Genomic DNA, 19,966 nt, shown 5'->3' on the forward strand with positions numbered 1-19,966 from the left:
ACAACGGTTCTAGCCCCATTAGCTCCGCCAACCCCAGTCACCTCTCAGAGCCGGAAGACTACACCTACGCCCTTGATGGTGGGTGGGGGGGGGGGGTGGCGGCACTTCCCTACCTGTTGCTCCTGCACCACCTACTTTGGGAGCAACCCCCACTCCCAACCATCAGGGATATCAGTCCCCACAACACAGGAAATAACTGTCTGCAGTGTATATCTTCCTCCAGATGGTGCAGTACCCCTGAATTTATTTGCTGCACTGCTTGATCACGTCCCTAAATCTTTCTTCCTTTTGGGAGATTTTAATGCCCATAGCCCCTTATGGGGTGGTACCGTGCTTACTGGCCGAGCCAGAGATGTCGAAACTTCACTGTCTCAGTTCGACCTCTGCCTCTTCAATACTGTGGCCGCCACATATTCCAGTGTGGCTTATGGTAGTTACTCGGCCATTGATTTATCTTCCTGTCACTGCCCCGGCATCAGGCCTACGGACGCCTGCCCAGATGGGCTTTAAACAAGGCGGATTGGGAAACTTTCACCTCAGCTGTCACCGCTGAATCTCCCCCACACAGGAACATCGATGTGATGCTTGAGCAGGTGACTAAAACAATCCTTACTGCAGCAGAAAATGCAATCCCTGCTCTTTAGGGTGCCCCCAGCGGAAGGCAGTCCCTTGGTGGTCGCTGGAAGTCATTGAAGCAATTAAGAAGCGTCGGCGAGCTCTACAGCGGCGTAAGTGGCACCCTTCCCTGGAGCTCCTCACAGCCTTTAAACGGCTCCATGCCTGCATTCAACAACTTATCAAACGACGGAAGCAGGAGTGTTGGGAGAGATACATCTCGACCAATGGTTACCATACGTCATGTCCCCAAGTCTGCACAAGGATCAAATGTATTTTCAGTTACAAGACCCCAACAGGTGTTCCCAGTGTTAACATAAATGGCATGCTATCTACCGAGGCAGACGCGATTGCCGAACACTTTGCTAAGCACTATGCTTGAGCCTTTGTGTCGGAAAATTAGCCCCAGCCTTTCGCACTCTCAAATGGCAGCTGGAAGGGAAAGTTCTTTCACTCACTACACACCAAAGTGAATCCTATAATTACCCATTTATAGAGTGGGAGCTCCTCATTGCCCTTGCACAGTGCCCCGACACAGCTCCTGGCCCAGATCAGATCCAGAGTCAGATTATTAAACATCTCTCATCTGACTACATGTAAGCAACATCTCCTCGTCATCTTCAGCTGGATCTGGTGCGATGGCGTCTTTCTATCGCAATGCCGGGAGAGTACCATCATTCCGAAACTCAGACCCAGTAAAAACCTGCTTGATGTGGATAGCTATTGGCCCATCAGCCTCACCAACTTTCTTTGTAAGCTGCTGGAACATATGGTGTGTCGTTGGTTGGGTTGGGTCCTGGAGTCACATGGCCTACTGGCTCCATGTCAGGGCGGCTTCTGCCAGTGTTGCTCTTCCACTGATAATCATGTGTCCCTCGTGTTTGCCATCTGAACAGCCTTTTCCAGATGCCAACACCTGGTTGTTGTCTTATTTTATTTATGAAAACTGTTTGACACGGCCTAATGACATCATATCCTTGCCACATTATATGAGTGGTATCTTCGAGGCCCGCTCCCGATTTTCATCCAAAATTTCCTGTCGTTTCGGCTTTTCCGTGTCCAAGTTTGTGCCTCCCATAGTTCCCCCCATATTCGGGAGAATGGGGTCCCACAGGGCTCTGTATTGAGTATGTCTCTATTTTTCGTAGCCATTAATGGTCTAACAGCAGCTGAGGGCCGTCTGTCTCACCTTCTCGGTATGCAGATGACTTCTGCATTTCGTATTGCTCCACCAGTATTGGCGTTGCTGAGCAGCACCTACAGGGAGCCATGCACAAGGTGCAGTCATGGGCTCTAGCCCACGGTTTCCAGCTTTCGGCAGTGAAGGCGTGTGTTAAGCCCTTTTGTCAGTGTCGTTCTGTTCATCTGGAACCAGAACTTTACCTTAATGATGATCCACTCACTGTTGTGGAGACATGTCAATTCTTTGGACTGGTTTTCGATACCCGATTGACCTGGCTTCCTTACCTTCGTCAGCTTAAGCGGAAAAGCTGGCAGCGCCTCAATGCTCTCTGCTGCCTGAGCAATACCAACTGGGGTGCAGATCGCTCTTCACTGCTGCAGCTCTACAGAGCCCTTGTTCAGTCCCATCTTGTCTATGGGACTCTGGTTTATGGTTTGTCAGTGCCCTCAGCATTGCGTTTACTTGATCTAGTGCAGCACTGTGGCGTTGCCTAGTGACAGGAGCTTTTAGGACAAGCCCGGTGACCAGCATTCTGGTGGAGGCTGGAGTCCCTCCATTGCAAGTTAGGTGTGCACAACTGCTGGCCAGTTACGTTGCACACGTTCATAGTTCTCCTGCACATCCGAATTACCGTTTCCTTCTCCCACCCACAGCGGTTCATATCCCGCATCGGCGGCCCAGGTCAGGACTTCCAATTGCAGTTCGTGTCCAATCCCTCCTTTCCAAACTGGAGTCCTTACCTTTACCATCTGTACTTGAGGTCCATTCACGTACACCTCTATGGTGTGCATCTAGGCCGTGGCTTCACCTGGACCTTTCACGTGGCCCTAAGGACTCTGTTAACCCCGCGGCTCTCTGCTGCCACTTCCTCTCGATTCTTGACATGTACCAAGGACATGAAGTGGTTTCCGCCGATGGCTGATGATCACATCGGCTTCGCTTATGTCCATGGAGGAGGATAAATTGAACAGCATTCCTTGCCCAATGCCTGCAGTGTTTTCACTGCTGAGCTGGTGGCTATATCTCGTGCTCTTGAGCACATCCGTTCATGCCCTGGGGAGCCATTTCTTCTGTGTACTGACTCCTTGAGAGTCTAAAAGCTATCAACTAGTGCTATCCTCGTCATGATTTGGTAGCAACCATCCAGGAGTCCATCTATGCCCAGGAATGGTCCAGTAGTTTAGTGGTGTTTGTCAGGAACCCAGTTCACGTCGGAATCCCAGGCAACAATCTTGCTGACAGGCTGGTCAAACAGGCTACGCGGAAACTGCTTATGGAGATGGGCTTCTCTGCAAATGACCTGTGTTGAGTACTACGCTGCAAGGTTTTGCGGCTTTGGGAGACGGAATGACATAACCTCAGTATGCACAACAAACTGTGTGCCATTAAGGAGACTATGAATGTCTGGAAGACCTCCATGCGGGCCTCTCTCAGGGACTCTGTGGTTATCTGTAGGTTCCTCATTGGCCACACTTGGCTGACACACAGCTACCTCCTGCGCCGTGATGACCAACCTAAGTGTCGATGCAGTGCCTGGCTGACAGTGGCCCATATCTTGGTAAGCTGTCCTTCTTTGGCTGCCCTGCGATGGGCTCTTCTGTTACCAGACTCGTTGCCATTAATTTTAACTACCATGCCTCATCGGCTAATTTAGTTTTATGTGTTGTACATGATGGTGGGTTTTATCATTCTATATAAGTTTTCGCGCATGTCCTTTGGCATTTTGTGTTCTCCACACTAACGCTTTTAGGCTGGATATTTTAATGTGTCGCAGAGTGGCTGGCTTTTCCTTTTTATTCTTGTGGTCGGCCAGTCACGGTCATCTGCTCTCTTGTTGTTATCCCTTCTGCCTGTTTCTTGCTTCTCTCTGTGGTTTTCTTTTCCTGTTTTGTCCGTAGTAGTGTTGGTTGTCTTTCTGTCATTCTTCTGTTTCTTCCATTCTCCTGTTATTGTGCTGTAAGTCTCCATTCTTTTCTTCTTTCCCTCGTGTAATTATTTTACTGGTAACAAGGGACCGATGACATCCCAGTTTGGTCCCTTCCCCCATCCTTTAAATCAACCAACCAACCCTGACTACCAATCTTCAAGCTGTTGCAGTTCGCCTTTTCCTTCTCCGTCCCTCCATCATTCGATGTCACTAGGGCAGACTTCCTTCAGCTTATTGGGCAGTTACCTCCCCCATTTCTGCTACTCGGTGACTTTAATGTGCATCACCCCTTTGGGGTTCTCCCAGGACCTGTCAGAGATGTGCCCTCTTGGCTGACCTCCTTAACCAACTTATCCTCTTCTGCCTTAACACTGGAGCATCACCCACTTTCCTTTCTGTCTCCTCGCACACCTATTTGGACCAATCCTTTTGCACTGCCCAGCTTGCCCATCATCTTGAGTTGTCCGTTCTTTCTAACACGTACTTGAGTGACCATTTCCCGTGTGCTCTCTGGTTGCTGACTCCTACCCCATCCTCGTACATGCCCAAATGGCAGCTTTACTCCTCCTCCCTGGCGACCTTTGAAGAACAAGATTTCTCCAGTTGTGTCGACCAGGTGGAATATCTCACCAAAGTTATTCTTACTGCTGCAGAACGTTCCATTCCTCGCACTTCCTCTTTGCCACGTCATGTCCCAGTCCCTTGGAGATGTGCTATCTGCATTTTTAACAATCATTCTACGATCGCAAACTGCATTCATTATAAATAGATGCGTGCAAAGTGTCATCACATTCTTCGGGATAGCAAACGAGCTAGCTGGATTTCGTTCAATAGTTCTTTTAACAGTTCCACCCCTTCCTCTGTCGTCTGGGCCAACCTCCGACGACTCACTGGGACCAAGATCCGTTCCCCAATTTCCGGCCTCACAGTAGCAGATGATGTTATTGTGGACCCTGTTGCTATCTCCAACACCTTGGGCCACCATTTTTCGGAAGTTTCGAGCTTTTCCCACTATCACCCTGCCTTCCTCCATTGGAAACAAGTTTGAGGAGGCTCGGGCAATACCCTTCTCTTCTCTGAATTGTGAGTGCTACAGTGCTGCCTTTACTATGAGGGAGCTAGATCATGCTCTCACTTCATCCCGATCCTCTGCCGCTGGGCCAGACGCCATCCACATTCAGATGTTACAGCACCTTTCTCTTGCCTTTCTCTTGCCTTGCCTTGCCTTGAAGCACTTTCTGCTTAACATGTACAACCGCATCTGGGCAGAGAGCACATTTACCAGACGCTGGTGTGAAGCCACCGTCATACCCATACCTAAGTCCAGTAAGGACAAAAACCTTCCTTCTAGCTACCGCTCCATCTCTCTTACCAGCTGCATTTTCAAGGTGATGTAACATATGATTCATGCCCGGTTGGTATGTTGGCTTGAATCTTGCAATTCACTGACGAATGCACAGTGTGAATATTGAGTGCGGCCTTCTGCAGTTGACCATCTTGTTACTTTGTTCACTCACGTCATGTTTGGTTTTCTGCAGAAATCCCAGACTGTGGCTGTGTTTTTCAATTTGGAGTAGGCCTACGACGCCTGCTGGAGAACTGGTAGCTTCCATACTATCTGCATGTGGGCCTTTCTTTTTCCAGGCATTTTTAAAAGCTTGAGTTTTCAACGTGTGTACGGGTTCTGCCTTGTCGGGACCCCTTTATCCGGGGAAACGGTGTGCCTCAGGGTTCTGTCCTGAGTGTCATCTTCGTTGCTATCGCCATTAACCCTATAATGGCCTCTCTCCTGCTGGGCATCTCCAGCTCCCTGTTTCTTGACAATTTTGCCATCTATTGCAGTTCTCCATAGACCTGTCTCACTGAGCGGCGTCATCAGCGATGTCTTGATCGTCTTTACACCTGGAGCATCGACAGTGGCTTTCTTTTTTGGCAAAACTGTCTGTCTGAATTTCTGGCAACACAAGTGGTTTCTCCTACCATCTTTACATCTTGGGCCTGGTGCCCTTACGTTTGTTGAAACTATGAAATTCCTGGGGATCATGCTCAATAGGAAACTCTCTTGGTCCTCCCATGTATCTTACCTGGCAGCCCTCTGTATGCAGTTCCTCAATGTCCTACGTGTCCTCAGTGGTACTTTCTGTTTGTACCGGACCCTTGTCTGTTCAAAACTCGACTGTGGGTGCTTTGTTTATGCATCTGCACACGCATCCCTCTTAGGCCATCTCAACACTATCCACCATCGTGTTATCCATTTGGCCACAGGCATCTTTTTCGCCAGCCTGGTTGAGTGTCTGTATGCTGAAGTTGCTGTCTTACGCCGTGACTGTCTCCTGAGCAGATATGCATGCTGTTTGTCTGCCATGCGTGGCCACCCACCTCATGCCTCCTTCTTTGATGATTCCTCTAATTGTCAGTATGGAGCTCATCCCTCTTCTCTGTTACATCCTGGAGTCTGCTTTCAGCACTTGCTACGGTGGATGTGAACCCTTCACCACCTTGGCATCGTGAAGCGGGCGCATGTTAACCTTGGTCTTCATTTGCTTCCCAAGTACACTACTCCGGCCTCAGTTTATAGTCTTCAGTTAACAACCTTCACACGGAAGCTCGCGATAGTACCTTTGTATACACTGACGGCTCTCAGATTGACTGTTAGGTCAAGTGTGCCTTTGTCATTGACATCCGTGTCTTTCGATATCGGCTTCCGGAACACTCCTCGGTATTTACAGCCGAGCTCTTCACTTGTATCAAGCCACGGAATACACCTGTTGACACAGCCTTTTCAATTGTGTCGTCTGCTCAAACTCACTCAGTGCTCTTCAAAGTCTGTGTGCGCTGTACACTGCCCACCCATTAGTGCAAAAGGTCAGGAAAACAGTCACTTGCTCACTCTTGGTGGAGCCAGTGTGATGTTTCTGTGGGTTCCTGGTAATGTAGGTCTGCCAGGAAACGAGGCTGCTGCCGAGGCTGCAGCCCTCGTACCTCAGCCCGCAAGTACCGATATTCCCTCCGATGGTCTCTGTGTTGCCGTCTGTCGGGAGGCAGTGTCCCTTTGGCATCGCCAATGGTCCTTCCTTCACAGGAATAAGCTCCGGCTTATTAAGCCTCTCCCAGTGGCCTGGACGACCTCCTCTTGGACCTCCTGCCAGGAGGAGGTTATTTTAACTCAGCTGCGTATTGGCCACTGGCTTTTTTAGCCATTGTCTTTTACTAAGTGGCGCTACCCCACCACTTTCTACACATTGCGCCCAAGTTTTAACTATCCGCCACCTCCTGATGGAATGCCCATGTTTTAACTGTTTAGTTCCAGCTTGGGTTTGCCATCTGATTTATCTGCCGTTTTAGCAAATGACGCGTGGGCTGTCGACTGTGTTTTATTTTTTATCCTCCAAAGCAATATGGCGAAGGCCATTTAATTTTTAGTTTTGGGAGCTCCGTTTCTGTGTGGTGTCTTTTTTTAGTCCTTTTTCCACGTGCCTGTTTTTAGCCGTCTTCTATTATGTCAGTTGGGACTGACGTATAGTCGTTTTTTATCTTCTCTCTGTCTTTGTGTTCTATATAATCACAAGAGTCGTGGTTATCAGTGATCTGCAGTACCTGTTCAAGAGTAAGATCGGAATATTTCAGAATTTGTTCTCTGACCTGTTGTCTGACACATTCTGTGTGATTGTTTCCCTGATCATATAGTCACTGTAATATTGTCCACATCCACAATGGAACTTATATTTCCGTGTTAAGCCTTGTAATTCAGTCACCCACTAATGGTGTGTTTGTCCTGGTTGCTTCTTTAAATGAAAGAACTTAAATTGGGCAGCTGGCAGTGTTGCTACAGTCTTCATAGTATTTATGTAATGCACTGACTAATGTCTCAAATGGGACGTCTTCAGCCCGTGATGTAGGGAAGAGTTTTGCAAGAGTCGTATACACTGATACACTGACGAAAGGAAGTGAGCCTACATCACATTATCTGATATTTGGTGCGCTGCTAGGTGGGCCCTGAATTGTGCAACATACTCCGTGTAGTTTCTGCAGTTTCGTAGAAGGCGTGATACGGCAGCAGGAAATGTGGCACAGAAGCTGCAGGTGTGGCTGCCAATGCAGTGCTTACTTATTGAGCCACTGCTTGATGTGTGATGAAAATTGTCTGTCAGCTTCTGAAGTGACTGCGTATGAAAGCGAAGGAACATATTAAGATCCTGTGGCTATTGAAGATCCTCAATAGACAATGGTTCGGTAAGAACAGATACAATTGGCAGAATCTGTGGATTTGCAGGCATAGGTGACAGTTGAATCACAGTATAATGAATTATAAATTGTGGGTGGGTAGTGGTCGGGGTTGACACCATAACTAGTTAGGCAATAACAATGACACAAAAGCAAAAAGTGATGTACAAGAACAACTAGAACAAAAAGTGTCACAAATTTTTGTTGTTGTGTTAGGAGAAACAAGGCAAATAAGAACACTTTGAATCAAAAGGCGCGGGAAGCTGCCATCTCGTCACCAGTTTTGTAAACCCTCGTCACCATGTTTGTAAAGGCCTTTTGTCTACTGCTGAAGAGGCCAAGTTGCTACTGTTGTTACGGTAGGCCGAGTTTGTGAGTTCATGAAACGGCTTCTGGTTCAGTACACCACTAAGGCAAATTCTCCCTGCCACTATTATGCATCTATGACCCAGGGTCAGGTAACAGGATGAAAGAACAAACGTTCTACAACACTCCAACAAATTACTAACAAAGTCACACAAATGAGTTAAAAAGGTTTACTTATCTTTGTGTCTTGACGAATAAGTAGTCTTCAACACTACTCGTAATATAATGCAAAAAAGGCCCTCAATGACTTATGAGCAAATAATCATACGTAAACTTCACAGTACATAGCAAGTGCTACAACTGTATGTTCAGTTCTGAGTTCACTAAATGACGTTCCCTGTGTACGTCAGTCCTCGATAATGCTCTATAATCAAGTGGCGAGAGGTGCTCTTCTACCTTCCAAGTCATCTGGTCATTGGCAGATTGTACTCAGCTGGCAATTGGCCGAGGCAAAGTCGCTATCTTCATGCTCAGCCCCGCCCGTGGCACTGGTGAAACTCGGGTAAATGGTGAGTCTCTATGGCATCTTTGCACCTGTGGTGCTTTTTCCCTGGCTGTGTCTTGTTCGGACAACACGCCAGTATAGGTCTGCATTCACATATATCATTATTTGTTGTGTTACAGAGTGAGGTTGTGCAGTAGTAAGTCACAGGACTCACATTCAGGACACAAATTCAAATCCCCACCTGAGTATCTGACTTTGCTGTTGTGTGTATAAATTGTTTGAGATAAATTCTAGGATGATTCATCAGAATGGGTCACGGACAATTTCCTTCTCCATCTTTACCCAATCTGAGCTTGTACTATCTCCTAAGGATCTTGTCAATGATATTGTGGTATTCAGGTGGAAAGCTGTCACTTATCCCTAGCTTGTGGATTACTGTGTTTGACAATGACATTGCTTTTCTCAGTAGGAATGTTGCAGGTAATAAGAGTTCATTTTTGTTTACCTAAACAGTGATAAAGGATATCCTAGAATTTACTGTGTAGAATTGAGGACATAGTACTAAAGGTTTTTCATTGCCCATAAAACCAATTTCCAACAAATTAGTCTTATAGTGCTTAGTGAAATAGAATTGCATTTTCTGTTCTCACAGAACCAATTCCTGTCCACCTAATTTCTTTCAAAGCCACTATAGTTAGCCCGTACCAAGTCTCATCGAGCTCAGTAAATCTGCTGGTTGATACAAGACTTTGGCATTCCAGTTTTTCAATTGCAGTCCAGATCACTGTCACAGTCATCTCACTTAGGTTTGTGTTCAGTCCTAAATTCAGGGACCCTGGTTTAAAGTTCAGCTCAAGTTAGCACCCTTTTGTCAACTTTCAGTCTAGAGGAAAAGGTTTGTATTTAGAGTTTTCATCAGCTAGTTTGTTACTTTTATTGAGCTAGGAGCCTGATTTACCTCTTAATTTATGCTCATAATTCCTTCCACTACCGCATTAGGAGCCAACCTATATCTGAACAATTGTGCAAGGGCCATTGCCCATTGTTTGTTTACACTTATTCACAATTTCCATGTATTGTTACTTATGGCACTTGTTGGAACTTACCTGTGTTATGTCAACCCTGCCAAACCCTCATAGTCTTCCTTTCTGAGTCTGGGATTGCTTATCTGGTTTTGCCTTACTTGCCATTGTCACCATACATGGTGGAATGTTTACTGTCTACCACTTACATTTCACCTGCTATTTCAGGCTTGCAGTGATGAATGTTTCTGCTTTGTCGGTATTAAATTGTGAAAAATCTTACTTTCTGTTATTAATTGAGGAGGACCCCAGTAGATGTTACAAACAGCTTCTTTATTATTATGCAAAAGACTGGTGGTGCAATAGGTATGAAACGAAATTAACTTCACTTCTTCAACAGTTCCAACTAAATACAATTCTGAAGTATAGACTCCACCTGTCTGCTGTGAGCCAGAACTAAAGTGAGAAAAGCTAGCACTCAAAACAATTGTTGCCTAGCTTCTCAGCATGACGCAGTCTTCTCCTGTGGCATGTCAATGACTTAAGTGATGGACTGCAAGCAGTGCACGCATGAGTCAACCAGCTCTCGCTGACAGGAACTGTTTGCGTTGGCTTAAATAGTCACTCTTCAGGAAGAGATGTGCTGTCCCCCTAGTCACTTGTGAAACTATGGCATTGTGGTTTTGTGATGTGGCCAGCTACCTCTTACTGATGCCTGGTGAGGTACCTAGTGGTCTGTAGCTCTCGGTGCACCTCCTGGTGGTCTGGGTTTGTACTTGACTTTCCCGTGTGACCACAGCAGAGCAAATGAGTGTCGCCTACTTTAACCCACGCATCGAAACTATAGCTAGGGTTGCGGGTGGTGCTCGTGGTCACCATAGCACATTGGCATATAATGTGCTATGGGCTTCTGCAGTCTTTTCCAGTGTTTGTTTGGAAGATATAATTGCCCTATTCATAACCTTACTCTGCTGCAGATTACCATATCAAAACATCACCTCAGAGACACGTTTTTCAATCTTCATGAAGCTTGTGGTGAACCACAAGTAGGCAAAATTATCCAAAGCTGTCTCTCATTTGCCTGAAGCGGTTTAGGGAAATCTTAGAAAACCTAGATCAGGACAACCAGATGCAGGTTTGGACTGTTGTCCTCCCGAATGCGGGAGGATGACAATTCAAACACGCATCCGGCCGTCCTGATTTAGGTTTTCCATGATTTCCCTAAATTGCTTCAGGCAAATGGCGGGATTGTTCCTTTGAAAGAGCACAGCTGATTTCCTTCCACATCCTCCCCTAATTCGAGCTTGTGCTCCATCTCTTAATGATCTTATTGTTGACAGGAGTTAAACACAAACCAGAGGCTTCGTCGTCTCTGTGACGGTCATGGCTGCAGATTTCTAAACTTGCGCTGTTGGGTGTGGAATTCTAGGATGCCCCTAGATAGGTCAGGGGTGCACTACACAAAGGAAGCGGCTACTCGGGTAGCAGAGTACTTCTGGCATGCACATGGGAGTTTTTTAGGCTAGGCAGTAGTGCGAGCTGTCCTGATGAACACTCACCAGTCGACGTGCAGGAAGGGAAATCAGGACACGCTCAGTGTAAAGACACTTAAGCTATCAAGATATTAGCAGTAAATTTTCAGAGTGTTTGGAATGAAGTTCCTGAATTTACTGCCCTCCAGGAAGCATGTGGCGTGCAAATTATTCTCAGGTCTGAGACCTGGCCGAACCCTGAGATAGGAAGTTCTGAAATATTTAGTGAGGGTTGGAACGTGTATCGGAAAGACAGATTAGACACCGTAGGAAGTGGTGTCTTCATTGCAGTTGACAAAAATATCGTGTCTGCTGAGGTCGAAGTAGAGTGTGATTGTGAAGTAATCTGGACACGTTTAACAGTGCTAGGAGAAATAAAATTAATTGTTGGGTGTTATTACCAGCCACCAGGTTCCACCGTGACAGTTCTAGAATCATTCAAAGGGAGTCTACACTCTGTCTCGCAGAAGTACCCGGATCATGCTATATTAGGCGACTTCAACCTACCTAGTATAGACTGGGATGTCTATGGATTCATTACACGTGGTACAGACAAGCCGTCGCATGAATTTCTTTTGAACACATTATCCGAAAACTGTCTTGAGAAGCTCCATGTATACACTTTCCTCACTGTGTCATGTGCCTGCAACACCACCAGCCAGCACTCAATCTCACAGTGGATAGTGGTCATAATGTTAAGACTCGTCAGTGAATTTTGAAGCTTGACAACTTCAGTAGTTTTTATATTGGTTAATATGAAGATGATCTTACAGTGACGGCTATGATTTTTTTGTCCCAATAACTGTAATTTTAAATCTGTGATAACTTGTCTGTCTATTTTATAACTTGCACTTCATAAGCAGACAAATGCTGCATTTTTAGTGCAGGCAATTATCTACAGGTTTCAGTTGCCCATGGCAGAGATCACTATAGTGGAGTGACATTCATAATTGATGATCAGAAAGCAGGTGTAGCAGTGTATACTTACTGATTATATTCCAGGAGACAGGCGTTTTTGATACAGCAACACAAACGTTTGTCTCGTGATATGATAAATGTATCGCTTCCAGCAGTGGTTGTGCTGAGAAGTAGCTAAATGATCACTTTAAGCAATACAGTGCCTGAGTAACCTCAGTATTGTACACATTTGGATCAGCATTGTTCAATTAGACTATTCAACTTGTAGTTAAAGCCTGGCTTAGTGGGTTACTTGAAGTTTCTCTGGCAGATAGAATATTCCATCATCTTTCGGGTTTGTGTGTGAGACAGTGTTTTTTTCTTGTTCTGGTTTGGATTAGATTAGATTAGTTTTCGTTCCATAGATCCATGCTGAGGAGATCCTTGTGGATGTGGAACATGTCAATTTTTTTTTTTAAGCTGAAATAACAATACTAATAGTATGAATATATACACTCCTGGAAATGGAAAAAAGAACACATTGACACCGGTGTGTCAGACCCACCATACTTGCTCCGGACACTGCGAGAGGGCTGTACAAGCAATGATCACACGCACGGCACAGCGGACACACCAGGAACCGCGGTGTTGGCCGTCGAATGGCGCTAGCTGCGCAGTATTTGTGCACCGCCGCCGTCAGTGTCAGCCAGTTTGCCGTGGCATACGGAGCTCCATCGCAGTCTTTAACACAGGTAGCATGCCGCGACAGCGTGGACGTGAACCGTATGTGCAGTTGACGGACTTTGAGCGAGGGCGTATAGTGGGCATGCGGGAGGCCGGGTGGATGTACCGCCGAATTGCTCAACACGTGGGGTGTGAGGTCTCCACAGTACATCGATGTTGTCGCCAGTGGTCGGCGGAAGGTGCACGTGCCCGTCGACCTGGGACCGGACCGCAGCGACGCACGGATGCACGCCAAGACCGTAGGATCCTACGCAGTGCCGTAGGGGACCGCACCGCCACTTCCCAGCAAATTAGGGACACTGTTGCTCCTGGGGTATCGGCGAGGACCATTCGCAACCGTCTCCATGAAGCTAGGCTACGGTCCCGCACACCATTAGGCCGTCTTCCGCTCACGCCCCAACATCGTGCAGCCCGCCTCCAGTGGTGTCGCGACAGGCGTGAATGGAGGGACGAATGGAGACGTGTCGTCTTCAGCGATGAGAGTCGCTTCTGCCTTGGTGCCAATGATGGTCGTATGCGTGTTTGGCGCCGTGCAGGTGAGCGCCACAATCAGGACTGCATACGACCGAGGCACACAGGGCCAACACCCGGCATCATGGTGTGGGGAGCGATCTCCTACACTGGCCGTACACCACTGGTGATCGTCGAGGGGACACTGAATAGTGCACGGTACATCCAAACCGTCATCGAACCCATCGTTCTACCATTCCTAGACCGGCAAGGGAACTTGCTGTTCCAACAGGACAATGCACGTCCGCATGTATCCCGTGCCACCCAACGTGCTCTAGAAGGTGTAAGTCAACTACCCTGGCCAGCAAGATCTCCGGATCTGTCCCCCATTGAGCATGTTTGGGACTGGATGAAGCGTCGTCTCACGCGGTCTGCACGTCCAGCACGAACGCTGGTCCAACTGAGGCGCCAGGTGGAAATGGCATGGCAAGCCGTTCCACAGGACTACATCCAGCATCTCTACGATCGTCTTCATGGGAGAATAGCAGCCTGCATTGCTGCGAAAGGTGGATATACACTGTACTAGTGCCGACATTGTGCATGCTCTGTTGCCTGTGTCTATGTGCCTGTGGTTCTGTCAGTGTGATCATGTGATGTATCTGACCCCAGGAATGTGTCAATAAAGTTTCCCCTTCCTGGGACAATGAATTCACGGTGTTCTTATTTCAATTTCCAGGAGTGTACAATACATCATTTGTTTCTATTAAAAAATTCGTCAATGGAGTAGAAGGAGTTGGCCACTAGTAAGTCTTTCAGGCTCCTTTTAAACTGATCTTTATTTGTAACTAAATTTTTTATGTTTACTGGCAAATTATTGAAGATGAGTGTTCCTGAGTAGTGGACCCCTTTTTGAACTAAAGTAAGTGCTTTTAAGTCCTTGTGCAGATCATTTTCGTTCCTGGTATTGTATGTATGAACTGAGCTGTTTGTTGGAAAAAGAGATATATTATTTAGGACAAATTTCATTAATGAGTAAATATACTGAGAGGCAGTAGTTAGTATACCCAGTTCTTTGAAGAGGTTTCTACAGGACGTCCGTGAATTTACTCCACAAATAATACGTATTACACGCTTTTGGACTCTGAAAACTTTTGTTTGACTTGAAGAGTTACCCCAAAATATTATACCATATGACATTATGGAATGAAAGTAGGCAAAGTATGCAAGCTTTTTCATTTTTATGTCACCTGTGTCTGCTAACACTTGAATTGCAAATACAGATTTGTTAAGGCGTTTCTGCAGTTCTGTGGTGTGCTCCTCTCGACTGAATTTATTATCAAGTTGTAATCCCAGGAATTTAAGACTGTCAACCTCTTCTATCTGCTCTTCTTCGTATTTTATGCATATGCTGGGTGGAAACCTCTTACAGGTTCTGAATTGCATATAGTGAGTCTTTTCGAAGTTCAATGTCAGTGAGTTGGCTTTAAACCATTTATTAATATCCATGAAAATATCATTAGCAGATCTTTCTAGAACTACACTTGACATACTATTTATTGCAATACTTGTGTCATCTGCAAACAAAACGAACTCTGCTTCTGGCAGTGTAACTGATGAGAGATCGTTAATGTACACAAGAAAAAGCAATGGCCCTAAGATGGATCCTTGTGGGACACCACATGTAATTTCTTCCCATTCTGATGATGATTGATGACTTAATTCACTAGTCCCTTGCACTGACACCCTTTGTTTCCTGTTTGTGAGGTATGACTTGAACCATTTTGCAGCACTGCCCGTGACACCATAGAATTCTAATTTACTTAAAAGGATGTTGTGGTTCACACAATCAAATGCCTTTGACAAATCACAAAAATACCTGCTGCTTGTAATTTGTTATTTAATGAATTAAGTACATTTTCACTGTAGGTGTAAATAGCCTTCTCGATATCAGAACCCTTCAGAAATCCAAACTGTGTTCTTGATAATATGTTATTTGTGGTCAGATGGTTGAGCAGCTGCCTGTACATTACTTTTTCTAAAATTTTTGAGAATGCTGGCAAAAGTGAAATTGGTCTGTAGTTTAATGGTATCTCTTTATCCCCTTTCTTGAATAGAGGCTTAACATCTGCATATTTTAGCCAGTCAGGAAATGTCCCAGTTATAATTGACTGGTTACACAAGTAACTTAGAATTGTACTAAACTCACAAGAACATGCCTTAATTAACTTTGTTGATATTTCATCGTACCCACTAGAATGCTTTGTTTTTAAAGATTTTATTATGGACGTTATTTCTTTTGGTGAAGTGAGTGATATATTCATGTACTTGAAGCTATTTGTGAAGGCTAGTTTCAGGTATTCAAGGGCATTATTTACTGATCCTGAAAGTCCCATTCTATCAGTAACGGATATAAAGTACTTGTTAAATAGATTTGCCACACTATGCCCATCAGTTACTAATGTGTCATCTACCCTTAGTGCTATTTGCTCCTGTTCCTTTCTGGTTCTACCAGTCTGCTCTTTCACTATATCCCATATTGTTTTTATTTTGTTCCCTGACATTGCTATCTTCTTCCCGTAGTGCATTTGTTTAGACGTCTGAATTTCTTTTTTTAATGTTTTACAGTATTCCTTGTATTTAGCTAAATCATCAGCATTGGAGCTATTCTTGGTCGACAAATACATTTTCCTTTTTGTCTTACAGGAAATCTTTATTCCTTGTGTAATCCATGGTTTTATTATAGACTTCTGTTTAATTTGAGTAACTTTTAGAGGAAAACAGTTTTCAAACATGGTACTGACATTGTTCATGAATGTGTTATATTTTTCTCAGCTGATAACCTTACAGCCATCATCAGAAGTGCCAAATATTACTGATTGTCTAGTCCGTAATTTTTATGGATTTACCGCCCATTTATGGAAGTCAACGGAATTACTAAAAAATTACAAAAATAGAAATTTTACAACTTGATGTTTTAAAAAAACAAAAAAAGTACTCTTTACATTTCGCAAATCATGTGCTGCTAAAATATTTTATAGATTGTAATGATTTCCATCCTGAGTACATAGTAAACCTGTCTGCGAATGATTGTCATCTTGGCTTTCTAAGATAGATTATGCTGAGTGATGACAAAAATTTTTTCATTCTGCACTTGTCAGCTTAAAGGATAGAAATAAAACTGCTTTTGAAACAAGTGACACCACAAGGTTCAAGTAATGCAGTCTGTGAGAGAGTGTTAAGTATTGTTATGGAAAACAATACTGAATTTCAGTCTTGTATGAATACAGCAACCTTGAGTGCTTTGGTGATTAGTAAAATTTGTTGTCAGGAAGAGCATGTTACCAAAATGATTTCACAAAGGATCAGATTCGGACTGCAGAGATTGCAACAGGATTATCACTCAAGAGAAAATTGTCATCTATGAAAATACAGATTCTGTAATATACAAGTATAGGCAGAGCCTGAAAGTGGATGAGTGTTCTGAATATTTTTGTATGAAACACTGAAGGCTGGCCACCCATTTAATACTGCAAGTGAATTTGGTTTCCATGTTGTACTTCTATTTCCACCAAATATTCGAGCAAGATATGTATATAGATTTTGCAATATTTGAAAATTATTTAAATGTTTCTTAAGTGCCCTTGACGTTTATTAAGCTAATTTTTATCCTTTCCCACATAACCTAATGCATTCATTTACAGTTGTTCTTATTCCTGGGAAATCTTCTTTATTTTGGGTTGGGAAGTGTGTGAAATGTAGCATTGAAAGGCCTACATCAGGCTTGTAATTTTTAAACTTTCCCAGACCTCCACTGCCCTCCCCCCCCTCCCCTTCCCCCCACTCCACCCCTACATTTGTCATGTGATTACTGACAGCCTCTTCTCAAGGTTGACAGCCATCAAGGCGAGTGTTTGGCAAAATTTATACCACTTGATTTAAATACATATGTGTAGAAAATGGCTGTTAGGTTATCTGCCAAAACATCGGAAAAAGATCTAATACTGCACTATCCCAGGTGCATGCCCAAAAGAACTTGGGATGATTGCCTGGCATTTCGTTTGAATTTGTACTTGAGTACTATTTAAAACTCATCTAGTTTGTATAGAGATAAAGAAGTGAATGTTTCAATATTTTTTGTTTCTTTATGTCTTTATTATATATTTTCAGGAGCTGGAAGAAGCTTTGCTGACTGATGGCGCAGAAGATTCTGGAAGCTCATTACTTCAAGAACTGATTGTTAGGCTGTTGTGTGGCTGTTTAGGGAACAATGACATTTCAACTTTTAACTACCAGATGTTTTTGAGACGTCTGTTCCGACAAAAGTGTCAGGTAAAATTTTGATATATATATATATATATATACTAAGATGGTATCTGTTCTTTCAGACATGTCCCGGTCGGGGCACACATTTTCATCTGTCCCCGTTGACGTATGCCAATGCCTGTAAGCAGCTAAGGGTGTTCATTTCAATGTAAAATTATGATGTTTGCTATCCATTTTATACCTGTTTTTACTTAGTATTCTCTGTTTTATAATGTGTGTTATTCATTTAATCTCGACAGTAGTAGAAGTAGTAGTAGTAGTAGTAGTAGTAGTAGTAGAACATCGCCTGGCAATACTACTGAACAATTGTAGCTCCACCACACACACACACACACACACACACACACACACACACACTCTCTCTCTCTCTCTCTCTCTCTCTCTCTCTCTCTCTCTCTCTCTCTCTGTGTCTGTCCTTGTCCTTGTTGCAGTCAGAGTATATGGGAAAGCCGTGAGAATAATCCTGCTGTCGTACAAAATCACCCTTCAGAGCATTAACTCCAGGTGTAGGTTCAGTGTGTAAGGCACTGGTGATGTAAGGGAGGTGCAAGTAATGTGGATTATTTCAAGGTGTGTTGCTGGCAGATACTTTCACCAGCAACACTTCACGGTTCGAAGTTCGCACCTCCACTGTCTGTTGCTACGATTACCACTGAAACAGTCTAATTGTTTGGTGTATTACTTCTCCTTTTAACATAACGGTATTTACCTCTTCTTTCTTGAAGAGAAGGGAATATCACCCATCACCATGATAAAGAATGCAGTAAAATACAATCATGATCAAAGTTGCCTTTGTTTTAGAAGATTGCAGGTTGTCGTGCTTCCAGGTAAACTTTCCAGAAGGAATATTTTAGAAATGAAAGAAACTGCCTTCCTTTCCACAAGAGAATTATATAAAAAAAACCTTTTAAATCACACGTCCATCCAGAATCACAGACGGGAAAAGACAGATAGTTGAAGAGTAAAAAAATGGATATAAGCTAAAGACACATAAGAATGGACATTTTTTTTCTTTCTGTATGTGTCTCCCTTCAGCGCATGCGTGATTGCATCTTTGTCCTGCACAGTGTTCAAATACTTAATAAATGACACATACTTATGGATAAACCAAAATAAAATCCATCACAGTTGCACCCCTACCATATACTGGTGTTGTCCATGGGCACTGGATGACAGTATACAGTAGTAATGCCTTTAAAAAAATATAACATAAATAATCAAATTTCATATGAAAATAACACTTAACCTAAGTTTTGACCTTGCTGTGGATCAAATCCCTGTATTTGTGGCCAATGTTATATCTTATTTATCTGTAGCACTTGTCAGCTTTATTTATATTACATTTAATGTACATATAACCTACAAAACTTCCCAAGTTTAGTTTATGGGAGATCATAACTTGACAAAGGGCATGTTTGAATTAGATTCGGTTGCTCCATTATTGAGACGTAACCACCACCCTTAGTTTGTGCGGCCACATCTCCACACGTTAAGCAGTGTTTGTTGTGCGCATTCCTTGCAGTACCATGAGTACAACTATGGAGAACAGTTCAGCCTCCGGTCTATAACATTGTAGACGACAAACTGCACATCGTTATAGTGTCCAGAGGACAGTTTTGTAGGATAAGTGCACATTGATGTGCATTTGGGTAAAAAGTTTGATGCTGTGACAGAGAAGCCATAAAGTTCTGACCATGGTTATGTAGATCACATTATCCATCACATATTTCGGTGCCCAAAAGACCCTCCCGTATCGAGAGCTCACCATATTCCAGGTAAGTCCATAAATTACTTGCTTTAATTCCTCCTCTGTTGTAAAGTTAGGCATCCAACACCACCACAAAAGGCACTTACATTGTTTTCTTCATTGTAGCTACACGTAAATTTGACCACTGCTTCAAACGAGTGTGTATTGTACTTCAGTGTACTTAATTTATACTTTTCTCTGCGGGATACAGCTCCTGTATATTATAATATGTAGAGGTATAACTATTATGCTACAAAGGTTGTATCAAATGTTCATGAAAGGACATTCAGATGTCATGATCGTGTGTAATTGTGTGCTGAACACCTGTATTTGGCGTTCATATCTGTTACTTGCATTCTTCAATGTATGGTGTGGCCCCTTGTTTTTATCCTTTGATAGTACAGGATCTTGACTTCATTATCTGTGATGCACAATAACTTCTTTATAGTCACACACAACATTCACGTTATCACAGTCATACACACATTCAT

The 19,966-nt window shown here is 43.9% G+C and overlaps 1 protein-coding gene across 1 annotated transcript in view; it reads left to right on the forward strand.

Moving 5' to 3' along the window:
- The window catches only part of LOC126259262 (mucin-12), a 310,106-nt gene that overhangs the window by 33,011 nt on the left and 257,129 nt on the right, over positions 1–19,966 (forward strand). Inside the window, exon 3 of the mRNA XM_049955895.1 lies at positions 17,573–17,734. Coding sequence (XP_049811852.1) covers positions 17,573–17,734 — 162 coding nt within the window. The remainder of the gene's footprint in view (positions 1–17,572; positions 17,735–19,966) is intronic.

Source organism: Schistocerca nitens, chromosome 5 (genome assembly GCF_023898315.1).
Source record: "Schistocerca nitens isolate TAMUIC-IGC-003100 chromosome 5, iqSchNite1.1, whole genome shotgun sequence".
NCBI lineage: Eukaryota > Metazoa > Arthropoda > Insecta > Orthoptera > Acrididae > Schistocerca > Schistocerca nitens.